The sequence below is a fragment of the Sciurus carolinensis genome, chromosome 4 (genome assembly GCF_902686445.1).
Source record: "Sciurus carolinensis chromosome 4, mSciCar1.2, whole genome shotgun sequence".
Taxonomy (NCBI): domain Eukaryota; kingdom Metazoa; phylum Chordata; class Mammalia; order Rodentia; family Sciuridae; genus Sciurus; species Sciurus carolinensis.
Window position 1 is genome coordinate 157,060,994 of NC_062216.1, and position 13,146 is coordinate 157,074,139.

The following is a 13,146-nucleotide window of genomic DNA, read 5'->3' on the forward strand; positions in this document are numbered from 1 at the left end:
TCACATTCCTATACAAGGTCCACCTCTGATTCTTTGCACCCAGAAGGAGTGACCACTCATTAAAGGCACAGTTTCAACCTGGGCTTGTGACTAGCATTATAAGCTTATGCTTAATATATAGGTTCACAGATTTATCCTCTTTGCTTTTGGGGATGAAGAATGAAGGATACTGTCCATGGGACAGGCATTCAATTTAGATTTTTGTCATTAATGTGTTTAAACAGAGCGACAGCAGCTTTAATCTCAACAAACCTCAGGGCTGCTTTGTGGGATCAGAGTGCAGGAGGTGTCAGGAATATTCCATTTCAAGGCTGGTTCTATTTGGGGTCAGTTTCCAAAGCACCTCTCTTCCCATTGCTCAGCTCATGAGACCACTCGGCTAGACTCTGTATTTCCTAATACAGCCCTGTGACAGCTAATAACCATCAAGGCACTAATTTATTTTCATGTCAAGCTCTGGGCAGTTCATAGATGAGGAAGCCATCATTCCAAACAGCCTTCAAGTCAAGGGAGGGGTGGGTGGAGGCCTGTTACACACCCACTGACCTTTTGTTTAACCTATGAGTGACTTGACAGTTGGGGCTTTCAGCTCCGCTGGTTTTTTATTTCTTTAAGGCCATGATAAAGCCAGTGATTTGTCTCAAGCAAGACAACATGCAGAACTGCTCACCATCACCATTTTGGCTTAATGTCTGCAGCTCAGGATAATCACATCAGACATGTTAATGAAGAGAATCAAGACTATGATTTATTTAGTCAGTCAGTAATTATTTATGGCCCTCCCGTCAGGTGTGAGAAATAAATAACATGAATAATCACCACTCACATTTATCTTGCTAGAGGCTAAGCACCGAAGCACATGCTGTATGTACATCATTTAATACTCACGATGACCCTCGAAGGCAGGCACTGTGGTCTCTGAAAGGAGTTACATAGGCTGGGAGTGTAACACAGGGGTGGAGCACTTGCCTGGCAAGTACAAGGTCCTGTGCTCCATCCCCCACCGTCCTCCCCCACCACGCACACAGCATAACTTGTCAAGGTTATGTGGTTAGAAAGCAGCAGAGCTAAGATTTGACGCCAAAGCCCAAAACTTTGGTGCTGTAACATGTTGCCTCCCAGCACAGAATGAAAGTATTGTCGTTCGGAATGGGAAGATGAGGAAGTCTTTCCAGAAGGGGTGGTGTTTCAACCGACCATTGAAGGAGAAGTACCATTTTCACTTGTAAAGAAAAAGTGGGAGATTTCAACAGAAAAGACAACCTGAGCAGAGGCACGAACGCGTACAATGGATTCACAGTGCAGCAGCATGACTGGCAATAATCAGATGCGAGTTCTGGGTGGGTGGGGGACCATGTTCTGGGTGTTTTGAATGAGTTCCTTCATTTTTAGAGAAGGAATGCATTTGTGGAAGTGTGTATCATCAATGAGAGGGGCTGTGACTTACCTATGGATTTATGCCCATTATGGGATGCTGCCTTTCACCTATTTTGCTGAAGCATTGATTGGGGGTCATGACGTTCTCTGTGATGATTCTGCACAAAAGGGAATAGAAAAAAAGAAATGACTCGTTCCTGATTCGACATGTCCACGCCTTTTCAGTAAATCCCCAGCTTCGGTTCCTGTGACAAGGCAGGGCCAGCTCTAGGCACTTGCGAGTGCAGGGACTTTTATAAAGAACACCTTGAGTGATTTGGATGTGGATGAGGTGATCAGTGTTCTGATTATAACATTTTAACTCTCTCTCAGGTGCATGGTTGGCTATGTGAATGCCAGCTTGTCTGTGTTTCGAATTTCTGATTTCGAGAACCGATCTGAGCCCGAGTCTGATGGCAGTGAGTTCTCAGGGACTCCTCTCAAGTACTGCAGGTAGGTGTGGAACTCGGTGTGGCTGTGCCTGAGTCGGGCTGGGTCTATGAAGGGGAGATTTTCTTCCCATAATCCTTTCTGATTGAGCGGATTTAAAATGGTGGGTCACAGCCTTGACTGTGCATTTCTATCCCCTAGGGAATTTAAAAACATCTCCCTCTCAGGCTGCTAACCAAACTAACTAAACCAGAATCCCACGGGCTGAAACTCAGATATCAGTAGTTTAAAGAACCCAGGTGCCGTTGAAATAGAGAGCCTCTGGTTTAAAGGGGAAAACTGACAATCTAGTGGTGAAGACTTACATGGCTGGTCCGAGAACTGGAGAAGAGACCGTCTCCAAGTGGTTTGAGCTACAGTTGTTGAGAGCACTTGTCTTCGCTCATTTCTCTCTGGTCCACACTGAATAACATCACATTTCCAAACGTCCAACAACTCAGATATATGAGCAGAGTCCCAACTGGTTGCAGATTTTACCACAGTAGCCTCTGAAGCACATGTTCACTCTCGCTCTGTCAACCTAAGTGGAAATTAAACTGTGCCTCTTGATATTTATCTATTCAACACTGTGTGAAGAAGAATTTGTTGAGTAACTACCATATGCCAGGAGCTGTTATTTTATTTGATAATCACATCAACCTTCTAACACAGGGGTGGCAGTATTATTCTATATGACAGATGATAAAAACCATTCACCAAAAGCTTAATGAAGTTACTTGTGGTAACTGTTGAAATCAAGTTCAAATGCATCCTTCTCCTACTACTTTATTTGATGTTATGAGAATTTTGTGGATTTCCCATCATGATGTTCCTTGCTTTCCCTGTAGCAAAAACATGAGGACCTTTGGATAAAGGGACTTGGTAATGATCTGTTCTAATCCCTCATTTCATAGAAGGGGAAGCGGAGGACCAGTCATGCATGGTATTTGATTTGTCTAAACAGACACAGCAAGTCTGGAGGTAGAATTCAAGGCTCCCAGCTTTCATCACAGTGTTCTTTTGAGTAGCTTCATTAGCAGAAGTACCACATACTACTCTATAACACCCTCCCACTTGCCACACAGGCCTGGAAAGGACTCTCTGGGAAGAGCTGTAATACTGTGGCTCCAGCTTAGTTCTTTCTGGCATTAATAAAGTATGCCTATAGGTAAGAATTTTCAGCTTTCTGTGAGTCCAAGCCAGATGACCCTTCTTTTATAAGTTATCCTCTTAACTATACTCTGAAAAGTGTATTTGCCCATTCTCTTTCTTTTGCCTACAGTTGTTTTCTCAGTTAAATGGGCACAGGGATATAAGCTATGGATTGAGACATAAAGAAGCCCAGATTTGTCCACTTAGTCCCAGTCTAAGAAACTAGACCCTAGAGAGCAGAAACTGGTTTGACCTCTAAGAATAAGTGACACACTCTATACTTATCCTGTAGACAATAGAGACATGAAGGTCTAATGACCCTGGGCATGCGCAGCTCCAATAGGACAAGCAATCCTAAGAGAAGCCAGGTGGGCCCTATTGCTAGGCAGTGACGGCACCTAGTCCACCCCTTTAAACACTCACACCAAGTCATGGGTGACCCAGTGACAGTCAGGTCACACCAGATGGTTTCTTTCCTTCTTCCATATGGATGAATAAGTCAAATGAAGAAAAGTGGCTGGGAAGTAGCACAGTTCTGCTCCTTGCTGAAGTCCGGTGGGGGAGTGAGCAACCAAGCAGCAGTAATTGATGTCTGCTTCAAAGATGTTCCAAGTGCTCCACCAGAGCATTTCACAGATAAACTTATCCAGCAAGCACTGTTAGAAGCATACAGGAGTCCAAGTATAAAATGGTTCAAAATAAAAAAAAAACCAAATATTATTTGGAGTTAAGAGCTTTTCAATCATTAATAAAGAAAACAGAGAGCCTTTCTCATCTCTTGCTTCCTGACTCCTAATTCTTTCTATTTGTCCCTCAATAATGACATAAAATACCTTCCACAGATTACTAACATGAGTGGGATTGTTGATGCTGTCATCATTAATTTAAATTATGGTTGTTTTGTTTAGCATTTATAAAACCATGCTAAAATAGTATTTTCAGATTTATTCAGTTTTTAAATTGAAGGATATGTATATATATACATTCACACAAATATGTGTATATATTTATATATAAATATGTGTTGATGATAAAAATGATATTTAGGAAAGCAGAAGGAGGGAAATGGGATGGAGTATAGAGGTGCGTTTGATGTATATATTCCATATATACATAGAAAATAGAAACATGGGACTTCTATTTTTAGTCATATAATAGGAGTACCTGAAATGGCTCTCAGGCTGTAAACCTCTGAACACGTGGACAAAATTTTTTAAATATCTTCTCAAGTACATCAATGATCTGGGAAGAAAAACTGGTATTCTGTAGCCAAAACTAAATGAAGGCAGAACCCAGAGAATAGTACACAGGTTATTGCCACCAACTTTTACCCAAAGAGAATTTGTTGAAGTGAGTAAACTTGAACTTTGTTTCTCAAAGGCTTCCATGGTTAGAGAAACTGAGAGAAAGAATAGGAGTGACCAGTCCTTGAGTACAGCTAAACATATCCTATATAAACCACTATAATACATTCATACAGAATTTGGTCATACAACAGTGAAAATGAGTTTGCTAAATGCATCCTATGACACAGTAGTATAAAAAGCAAGCCCCAGATAACTATCCACAGTACAGTCTCCTTTCCTCAAGTTCAAAACAAATGAAACTAAATAGGATAATATTCATTTGAATGTATGTGTTGATGAAAATGAAATTCAGGAGAGGGGCAGGCGGGGAAAGGGATGAAGGAGGAGTACTGAGGTATATGTAAGTTCCTGGTAGGGTTTTAGTTTGGGGGCTTTGTGTTGAATTGATGAGAGTTCTTTATAGGATTAAAGTATTAAATAAATAAATATAAAAATTAATTAAAAGAGGACCATGAATGAACCAAAATTCATGTTGTAAAAATTAAGAATTATAATTGGGCCAATTCTTTGTACCTGAGAGTCAGAATGATGTATAGAAATGAAAAGGATAAAGAATCATCAAGATAGTTTTGAAGAATAGGAGATTTACCTTATCTAAAGACACAGTATAAAATTATAGGAATTAGTTATTGTGGTGGTATCACATGACCAGATACATAGAAAACAGGATAAAATTGAGACCTCAAAAATACATTGCACAACAATCAAAGATGCAATCACAGAAAAATGCACACAGTATGATTTCATTTATATAGAGTTCAAGGAGAAAAACCAAGCACTATTTATTTAGGAAAAACCTATATAGGTGGCGAAACTCTAAAGAAAATAGAGGATGATTGTCACAAAAATTAGGATAGCAGTGACTTCTCAGGGTGGCTGGGAAAGTCAGCAAAGCATTTTTAAACCACTGATCTAGTTCTGTCTTAACTTAGATGGGGGTCCCCAGAGAGTCACTTTTCTGTCTTTCCAATGTTTATCTACTCTCATTTTCACAGTTTAAAAATGAAAATGAATTAATTATACTTGGCACTAGAAAAATAATGTTTGCAAACCAGTCATCCATTTCTTGAGAAATAGAGGCAGCTTTACGAAATGCACTAACTTCAGCCAAAAGGGAAGATTCTGCCTTTCTATATGTAAAAATGAAGACAAGAACTGAAGAGTTACTTTCTGAAAACAACTCTGAGTCACTTCGAAAAATTTCCTCCAAACATTAATGCCACTGGACTACTTAATGTCTTTGAAGATTAAAAAAGTACGACTTTGATTTTATTAGCTTTGAAACTCGTCTTCATGGTTATTTCTACAGCGGCAGAAGGAAGTGTTTTCTTTGTACAAGTGCCAGAGAATAGGAAACCAGTCATTTTGCAAATGCATAGCACCACATCAAAAGAAGAGAAACAGGGCTGGAGGTGTGGCTTAGTGGTAGGGTGCAAGAGCTTGGCATGCAAGGAGGCCCTGGGTTGAGTCCCCATTACAACAAACAAAACAAAAGGCCCAGCTGACATATGACCATGAAAACTTCTGCCTAGTGGAAAAAGACCAGTGGGGTCCAGGGTAGACTTAAGTTGAAGCATGAACTGAAAGCATTTGCAATAATACTTTGCAAAAACATGTAAGAAAAGAGTTGTAGTCAAACATTTTAGAGTAGCATGAGACAAGACTCTAATTTTGTATACAGGAAAAACTGATGTACCAAAAAGAATTCTCAGACGTAGTAAGAACTATTGTGTAAAAAGTTTAAGGAGTCAATAAAGATGACTCTGGAAAAGTTTGAGATCCTTTCTTTTACATACTTTTGTCTAATAATCACCCATATGTATGATAAATGCATATTGCTTCTAGAATATTTTACTTGGACTATATCTGAAATATAGGCAAAGGAATTAACATTTGTTTTCTGCACTGCAGAAAACACAATTCCTGGTTAGTGATTAGCTGTACCCCACAAAAAATAAATGGAGGTTAGAATAATCCATGCAGACTTTTAGTCCTGAATAAAAAATATTATTTGCCCTAAATTTCCATGCACAGTTATTATACCTATGAAGAAACAGATTATATAACCACTAATTAGAATAGTATTTTGGATGGTCACCTAATCCTCTTCACCAAAAAGAGAACCAGGAATTTGAAGGCACTAATAAATTCCTTCATCACAAGTTATCACTCTAATGATAAAATAATCATGATACATTATTGCTATGTATCCATCCATGGACATTAATAATAATTAAGAAGGTAATTGTGATGATGACAATGATGATAGCTCATATTTTTTGTTCTCCTTGATATGTTTCAAAGATACTCTTTGTAGGACATTATTCTGTATCCTCATATGCAAATCAGCATTGACCTTGAGGTTAGAGACTATCTCACATGAGAACCTGAATAATCATTTTTTTATTAAGATGAGGATTTTGGTATATCAACACAGCAGAACTGTCAAGGAACCAATAATTCCAAATCATTCTAAATTCCTAGAGCTAATGACAAGAATACTGGATTCAGAATTCATGGAACTTTATGACATTGAGAAGTCAATTTTCAGATTTCCCATCTATGGTAATAGACACGATAACGGTATAGATAAATTAGAAACACGAATGGAAGTTCCTTAGAATAGCACCTGAATCCAAGTAGGTACTTAACAAACATGTGGAATTTAATGCTGATTCAAAAGCTACTGGAGGATACATTAGGAAAGACTCTAATGGCAAGTGGAAGAAATACAGGGTAAACTGATTTAAGCACTATGTGATTTATTGGTTCAGAAAATGGGATATGGACTTTAGTATCCCACTCAAGACATGAGTGGGATCAGCAGGACAGGGCCTTGCTACTGGTTCTGATTTGTTTTATTGACTTCATTCTCAAGCAGGCTCACTCTCTCATTTATGAGGGCCACCAGCAATTCCAGGCTTTTACCTCGGTGGTCTTAGTGATAATTCACATGTTTCTAACAGATGTACCGATGATGGGTCTTACTGATGTCTGGCTCATCTTTTGAGTCGAGGTCAGGGGAAGGGGCAAGCCCTATCCAACCCTCATAGATGATTCCCCAGAGGAGAAGAGATACTATTTTACCAGAAGAAGAAATGCTGAACAAGCAAAGCGACAGACATCTAGTATAGAAGATCTTTTCAAATTTGGTTCAAACGAATGAGGACTATATAGTGGGAATGGGAGAGATTTGATGATCAAAAAAATCATAGTTTGGACTGCAGCTTTCTCTTGTGCATTTATAGATACAGAGACTACCGGGACCCTCCTCATTCACTTGTGCCCTATGGCTACACACTGCAGTTCTGGCACGTGCTAGCAGCCCGACTGGCTTTTATCATCGTGTTTGAGGTAAGTTTTCACAAACATTTCCTTTGTTTTCTTTAACCTAATGAAGTCACTAGAAGTCACTAGTAACCATCCAAAAGGCTAAGTGATGAGGACTTGCAATGTGACTATCTACTTCCAGAAGTAGCATAGTCATATTATGCTGCCTTTTTTATCTTTTTTCTTTTCTTTAATTGAAATATTTGAATTTTCCAAGAAATATTTGAACATCCATTATGATTATTAATAGACAAGTCAGGAATCATTGATTCCAAATTCAATATTTCAGGACCATGATGTTTAAACTTTAGGAAAAATATGACGTTCCCCACCCCTATTTCTAGAGATGCTGGTATCTCATGTCTATGATGTGCTCTTCACAAGCCCTCCAAGGTGATTCTGCTGCAGAAGTTCAAGGATCATAGTTTGGAAGCATTGAACTGAGTATTACTAGTGGTAATGCCATCATGGAATCATTTATACTCAAACACACAAATAAGCATTCATTACCTATGATCCAAAATAGACTTATAAAGTAAAATCTACCTAGCAATTTCCTGTATTATGTGTCAATAAAAATATATCATCTATTTCCTTTCAGTCTTTTAGAATACTGCCATTAAAATAGTTCACATTCCTGTAACTCTAGTCGTAAATGTAAAATTTCTTCAAGAAGGTATTTTTAACCTAATAGTCTTAAATTTTTTTCAGACAAAATAAAGAGGGGGCTGCACTCAGTTGTTATTTGACTTTTCAAGAAGTTTTTAATTTCCTTTCAACATGCTATTACTATTTAAAAATATTAGAGGGCTGGGGTTATAGCTCAGTGGTAGAGCACTTGCCTAGCACACGTGAGGCACTCAGCACCACGTAAACATAAATAAAGGTATCGTGTCCGTCTACAACTAAAAAAATTAAATACGAATGAGTAAAATCAAAATACTAGACACACAGAGAAACGTTTCTTAATTGGCAGAATTGTATGTAATCTATGTGTCATTTTATCAAGTTTCAAATAAAATGAAGAATTGCTAGCACTATCATTATTTTTGACCTTTATTAAACACTTAAGAACTATAAAGGGCTTTACATTTACTTTATTGGTCTCCAGGATATAGATGAACAGAAGTGACCAGAGTTACAGCTATTAGTATTTCAGGTAAAGAATTTGTGGCAGTTTACTAAAAAAGAAAACGTGTCTTCCTGAAATGAGCCTTACCCTGGGTCCATAATTCTTACCATAGAGATTTGTAAAGAATCTACTAAGTATTTTTAAGTCTTATAATTTTCACAATACTACATATTCTATAGGAGAGTGAATGGAGGCTCAGAGCAGTTAAGTGACTCATCCAAAATAGACAGACACTCTGAGACGGTGAAAGTCGTTGAGTCTGGACCCTCTCCTGGGTTTTCTGATTCCAGGGTATAGGATCTTCTGGGTCTCCGTTGAATTCTCCATGGTACCTCCCACACCTTCTCCCCTCACTCCTCTTCCTCATCCCTGGGTGGAGGAAGCCCATCAGACCCTGTTGGGCTCTCACCTCTGTGGTCTTTTCTCCACCCGCCTCCTGAGCCCCTTCCACTTCCCACACCCCACAGGCTCTGCTCTGGGTCCTTCTTGAACCCACCCCCAGACCTCCTTCTGGGGAAGGATGGACAACACCCCTGACTCTGTTGTGTTCTCCTCTATTGTGTTTCTAGCACCTGGTGTTCTGTATAAAGCACCTCATTTCCTATCTGATCCCAGATCTCCCCAAAGATCTAAGGGATCGAATGAGGAGAGAGAAGTACCTGATCCAGGAGATGATGTACGAGGCGGAACTGGAGCGCCTCCAGAAGGAACGGAAGGAGAGGAAGAAGAATGGAAAAGCACACCACAACGAGTGGCCCTGACCAGGTAGGGGAGAGGTGTGCGCTGGTCAGGGGCCTCCGGAAGGGAGGGGCTGCTTTCAACTCCCAACACAAAGCTCCCTGTTGTTCTAGTAATAGGATTAAAATAAGCTCTTTAGAGGCTTCCAAAACCAATTTGTTCCCTTAATCTTTGCAACTTGATCTTCCCCTGCCCCTCACCTCCTGCTGCTCTCCTCACCTCCCTACAGACTCTGGCCTGACACCATGGGCTTCACGAGCTGGTCCAGGTGTTCCCCGAGCCGGCCTTCCTCTCCCTTCCAATCCAGCCTGCAGGTTCTCTTTAGCATCCAGGGCAACATGCCTCTTCTTCTGGTTGAAGTCAGTCTTTCATCTCACCCAGAGACCTTGCCTCCGTCTCCCATTCAGTGCTTCCTGGTCCCTTTCCCACATACCCTCTAAGAGGGCTTCCCCAGACCGCCAGCCCATTGACACTCCTCCTGAACTTCTCTGGTTATTGTCATCAGTATTGAAATATACTGGTTTATATTGTTAAGTTATGGTCTTTGAAGTGTTCTCAACCTCCTTCAACACAATTGTAAGTAATTGAAATCTGTGGATTATAATCCTTATTCTTCCAACTAGCGACCACAATGTTAGACACAGGGCACCTAATAAATGTACATTCAATGAATAAAGGTTGAATGGATTAAAGTTGAATACATTGTAGGAAAACTCCATATTGTTCCCACACATCCTACCAAAAGATTGGAAAACTTCCACCCTGGCAAATCAGTTACTAGCTGTGTAACCTTGTATAAGTCACTTAATTTCTCTAGGCCTCAGTTTCCTTAGTGATGAAACGTTTACAGGAGCGCTCTGTTCCAATACTCTGTGAGCTATTATTATTACAGGATTTCTTTTGTCTTCCTTGTCCTTCAATTCTCTCTCCCGTATGTGATTGAAAACTAACTTTGAAATCATTTTCCAAATTTGGTCTCAAAGAAAAAAACAACATATACAGGGGAAAAGTATGATCCTCACTTTCCCTGTAGGCTAAGATGTAGCAGATATCTGCTGAGGTGTTTGTTGTTAAGTTAATAGAGCTGTATCAATGCAGTTCCATGTTAATTGTCCAAAAGGTTATTATGAGTTGGATATGAGAATGGTCTTGGAGGAAATAGCCTAGACCCAAGCCCACAGGAATAAAAGTGGTACATAGATGTTGAACACTCAAGTCCAAAGTTCCCTTTGGCTTCACTAAAAGCAAGAATTGTTTTGCTAATCTGTAATTTACCATGTCCCTGATCTGCTATTTGGTTATGTGACTTGGAGAGATTACTCTACTTCTCTGATTCTGCCTATGGGGCAGAATTAATACACAGATCAAATAAGGAAATGTATGAGAAATTTGCTAAGCAAGAAAGTGCTACAGAATAGCAGCCATGGTTTGTATTGTTGTTAAGCATCATGTTGTGGTCTGCTAGAGTCTGCACCTGCCTTTCCCATTCTCTATCTGCGTGATCTGGCACAGAGCATTCATGTGGATTCAGCTTTTATATTTGCAAAAGTTTAGACATTGAATTAAATAATACTTTAGGAGACATTCTGGCTTTACCCTTCTGGGATTCTGGGATTTGCTCCAAACCCTTGACTGTCTACCCATCCTGATCACCTCTTCTATTAGTCTGGTCATTCTTCAGAGGAGAAAGGTCGACTATATTCAGATGGCTTTGGGTGGGGTAGGAGACAAACATTACCAAAGAGAATTGCTCCTCAGAGCTCCAGTGACCAGAGACCAAGATGTAACTGAGTGGCATCAACTAATTTGGATGCTATGCTGGCTGGTAACCAATCACTGGGATTCCTTCTGGCCTCACCACTATCAGCTGCTTTCCTCCCAAGGGAACCATTTCTCATTTTTTCTTGAAAGCAAAGTGCCTGTCTCCATTCCCATGACCGTTGTCACAGTGCTTCGGATTGCCTTTCTGACTCAGTGCTCATCTGCAAAGCAGGCATAATCATGTTGATGCCATACCTGACTCCGTTTGGAGTTACAAATTCTTTGAATGCCTTGTCCATGCCAAGCGTTGCACATCATTTTAAGTCATTGTGTACAGCAGATCTTGATGTCTTCTTTTCCCTTTCCAGGTATGACTTCATTGCCAGGCCAAGGACCTGAATTTTGTTTACTTCTCCCGGCTGTGCAAAAGCACATTCAAGTGAATCACTCAAAATGCAACCGCAGTGCATGTTGCAGACACCGGCAGCCGCAGGGAGGCCGGCGCCCAGTGAGGACCGGAGTGGAGTCCCGCTGCTGTGAGGTCATGTTGCAGTCCAGCACACAATTGCTATCTACCCATAGACCATTCTCGACCAAGCAAGCATGCACGTTACGGGCAGTTACATTCTCAAGTTTTTAAAACCAAGGGGAACTTGTATACTGGGCCTGTTTTTCAGCCTGTTTGCTACCTTTTTTGCATTCTATTCCATGTGAATTTTACAGACACTGGGCTAACAAGGGTATTCGGACACCTGGACACACATTCCTAGGATATCATCATGTGGTCCTAATTCCCTGTCACCAAATGACACCGACAAGACCCTGTTTACAACTTTTTTCTTTTCTTTTTTTAATTTCAAACCTTTCTGAGGAGATTATTATATATGACATATCTATAGCTATGTGTATGGCCATAGATGTATTTCTGTGTGTACATATGTATAGTCATATATTCCTACATATGTACATACAAATACAGAGATATATAAAGTACATAGAAATTCCTTACTTGTAAATAGCCAAAAAGTACTGACATGAATGACAAATTTTCACATTTAAATAGTCATCAACATGAAGCCATGTTTAATGCTTGTATAATGTGATGCAATAAAATTTAAAATAAATTTATGCACATGGAATATTTTCAGCTGGCTGTCCTGAAATTCTGTTGTATTCTCTTCTCATAGACTAAGAGGAGTCATAACAGAGCAGGACCTTTAATGTGAGGTCTATCACACCCAACAACACTCCTGAGAAATTACTTCACCCTACAGAGAAGCTATATTATTTTCTACACCATCTTTTCCATCTTGCTTCCAGCTATTATCTTTGGATATCAAACAGATTAATTAGAAATCACTATGGAGAGCTTGAAAATGTGGAGTTTGTGAAGGATATCAGAATATAATAATTGATATTTACTTTTATGACCCTGCCTACTAGCATGCTCTGACTAATTCTAGGGAAGTAGCTGCCTACTTGGGGGAGGAGGAAATATGTTGTAATTACTTACTTTTGCAAGAGATACAGAATCTGTCTTGTTAAAGATTTTTAAAATTTATTTTTATTGTATATTTTTGAGATACACAAGATTATATTTTGATATAGACACACACAGTGAAATGAATACTACAGTCAAACAAATTTGCAAATCCATCATCACTACATTAGTGCATTTTTTGTTGCTGTAACAAAAGAACAGGCTGGGTACTTTATAAAGAAAAGAAATTTATTTAGCACATAGTTTTGAAGGCTGAAAATTCAAGATTGGGTAGCCCCATCTGTTTGTCCTCCAGTAAGGGAAATCCAGTTTGCAACCTG

The 13,146-nt window shown here is 39.6% G+C and overlaps 1 protein-coding gene across 4 annotated transcripts in view; it reads left to right on the plus strand.

The window, feature by feature from the left end:
- Window positions 1-12,415, plus strand: part of Ano4 (anoctamin 4) — a 322,489-nt gene extending 310,074 nt beyond the window's left edge. For all 4 annotated transcript variants that reach the window (XM_047550092.1, XM_047550093.1, XM_047550094.1 and 1 more), the window contains 4 exons: window positions 1,750-1,869; window positions 7,613-7,718; window positions 9,396-9,591; window positions 11,694-12,415. In XM_047550092.1, coding sequence (XP_047406048.1) covers window positions 1,750-1,869; window positions 7,613-7,718; window positions 9,396-9,587 — 418 coding nt within the window. In that variant the 3' untranslated portion in view covers window positions 9,588-9,591; window positions 11,694-12,415. The remainder of the gene's footprint in view (window positions 1-1,749; window positions 1,870-7,612; window positions 7,719-9,395; window positions 9,592-11,693) is intronic.
- Window positions 12,416-13,146: the final 731 nt, after the last annotated feature.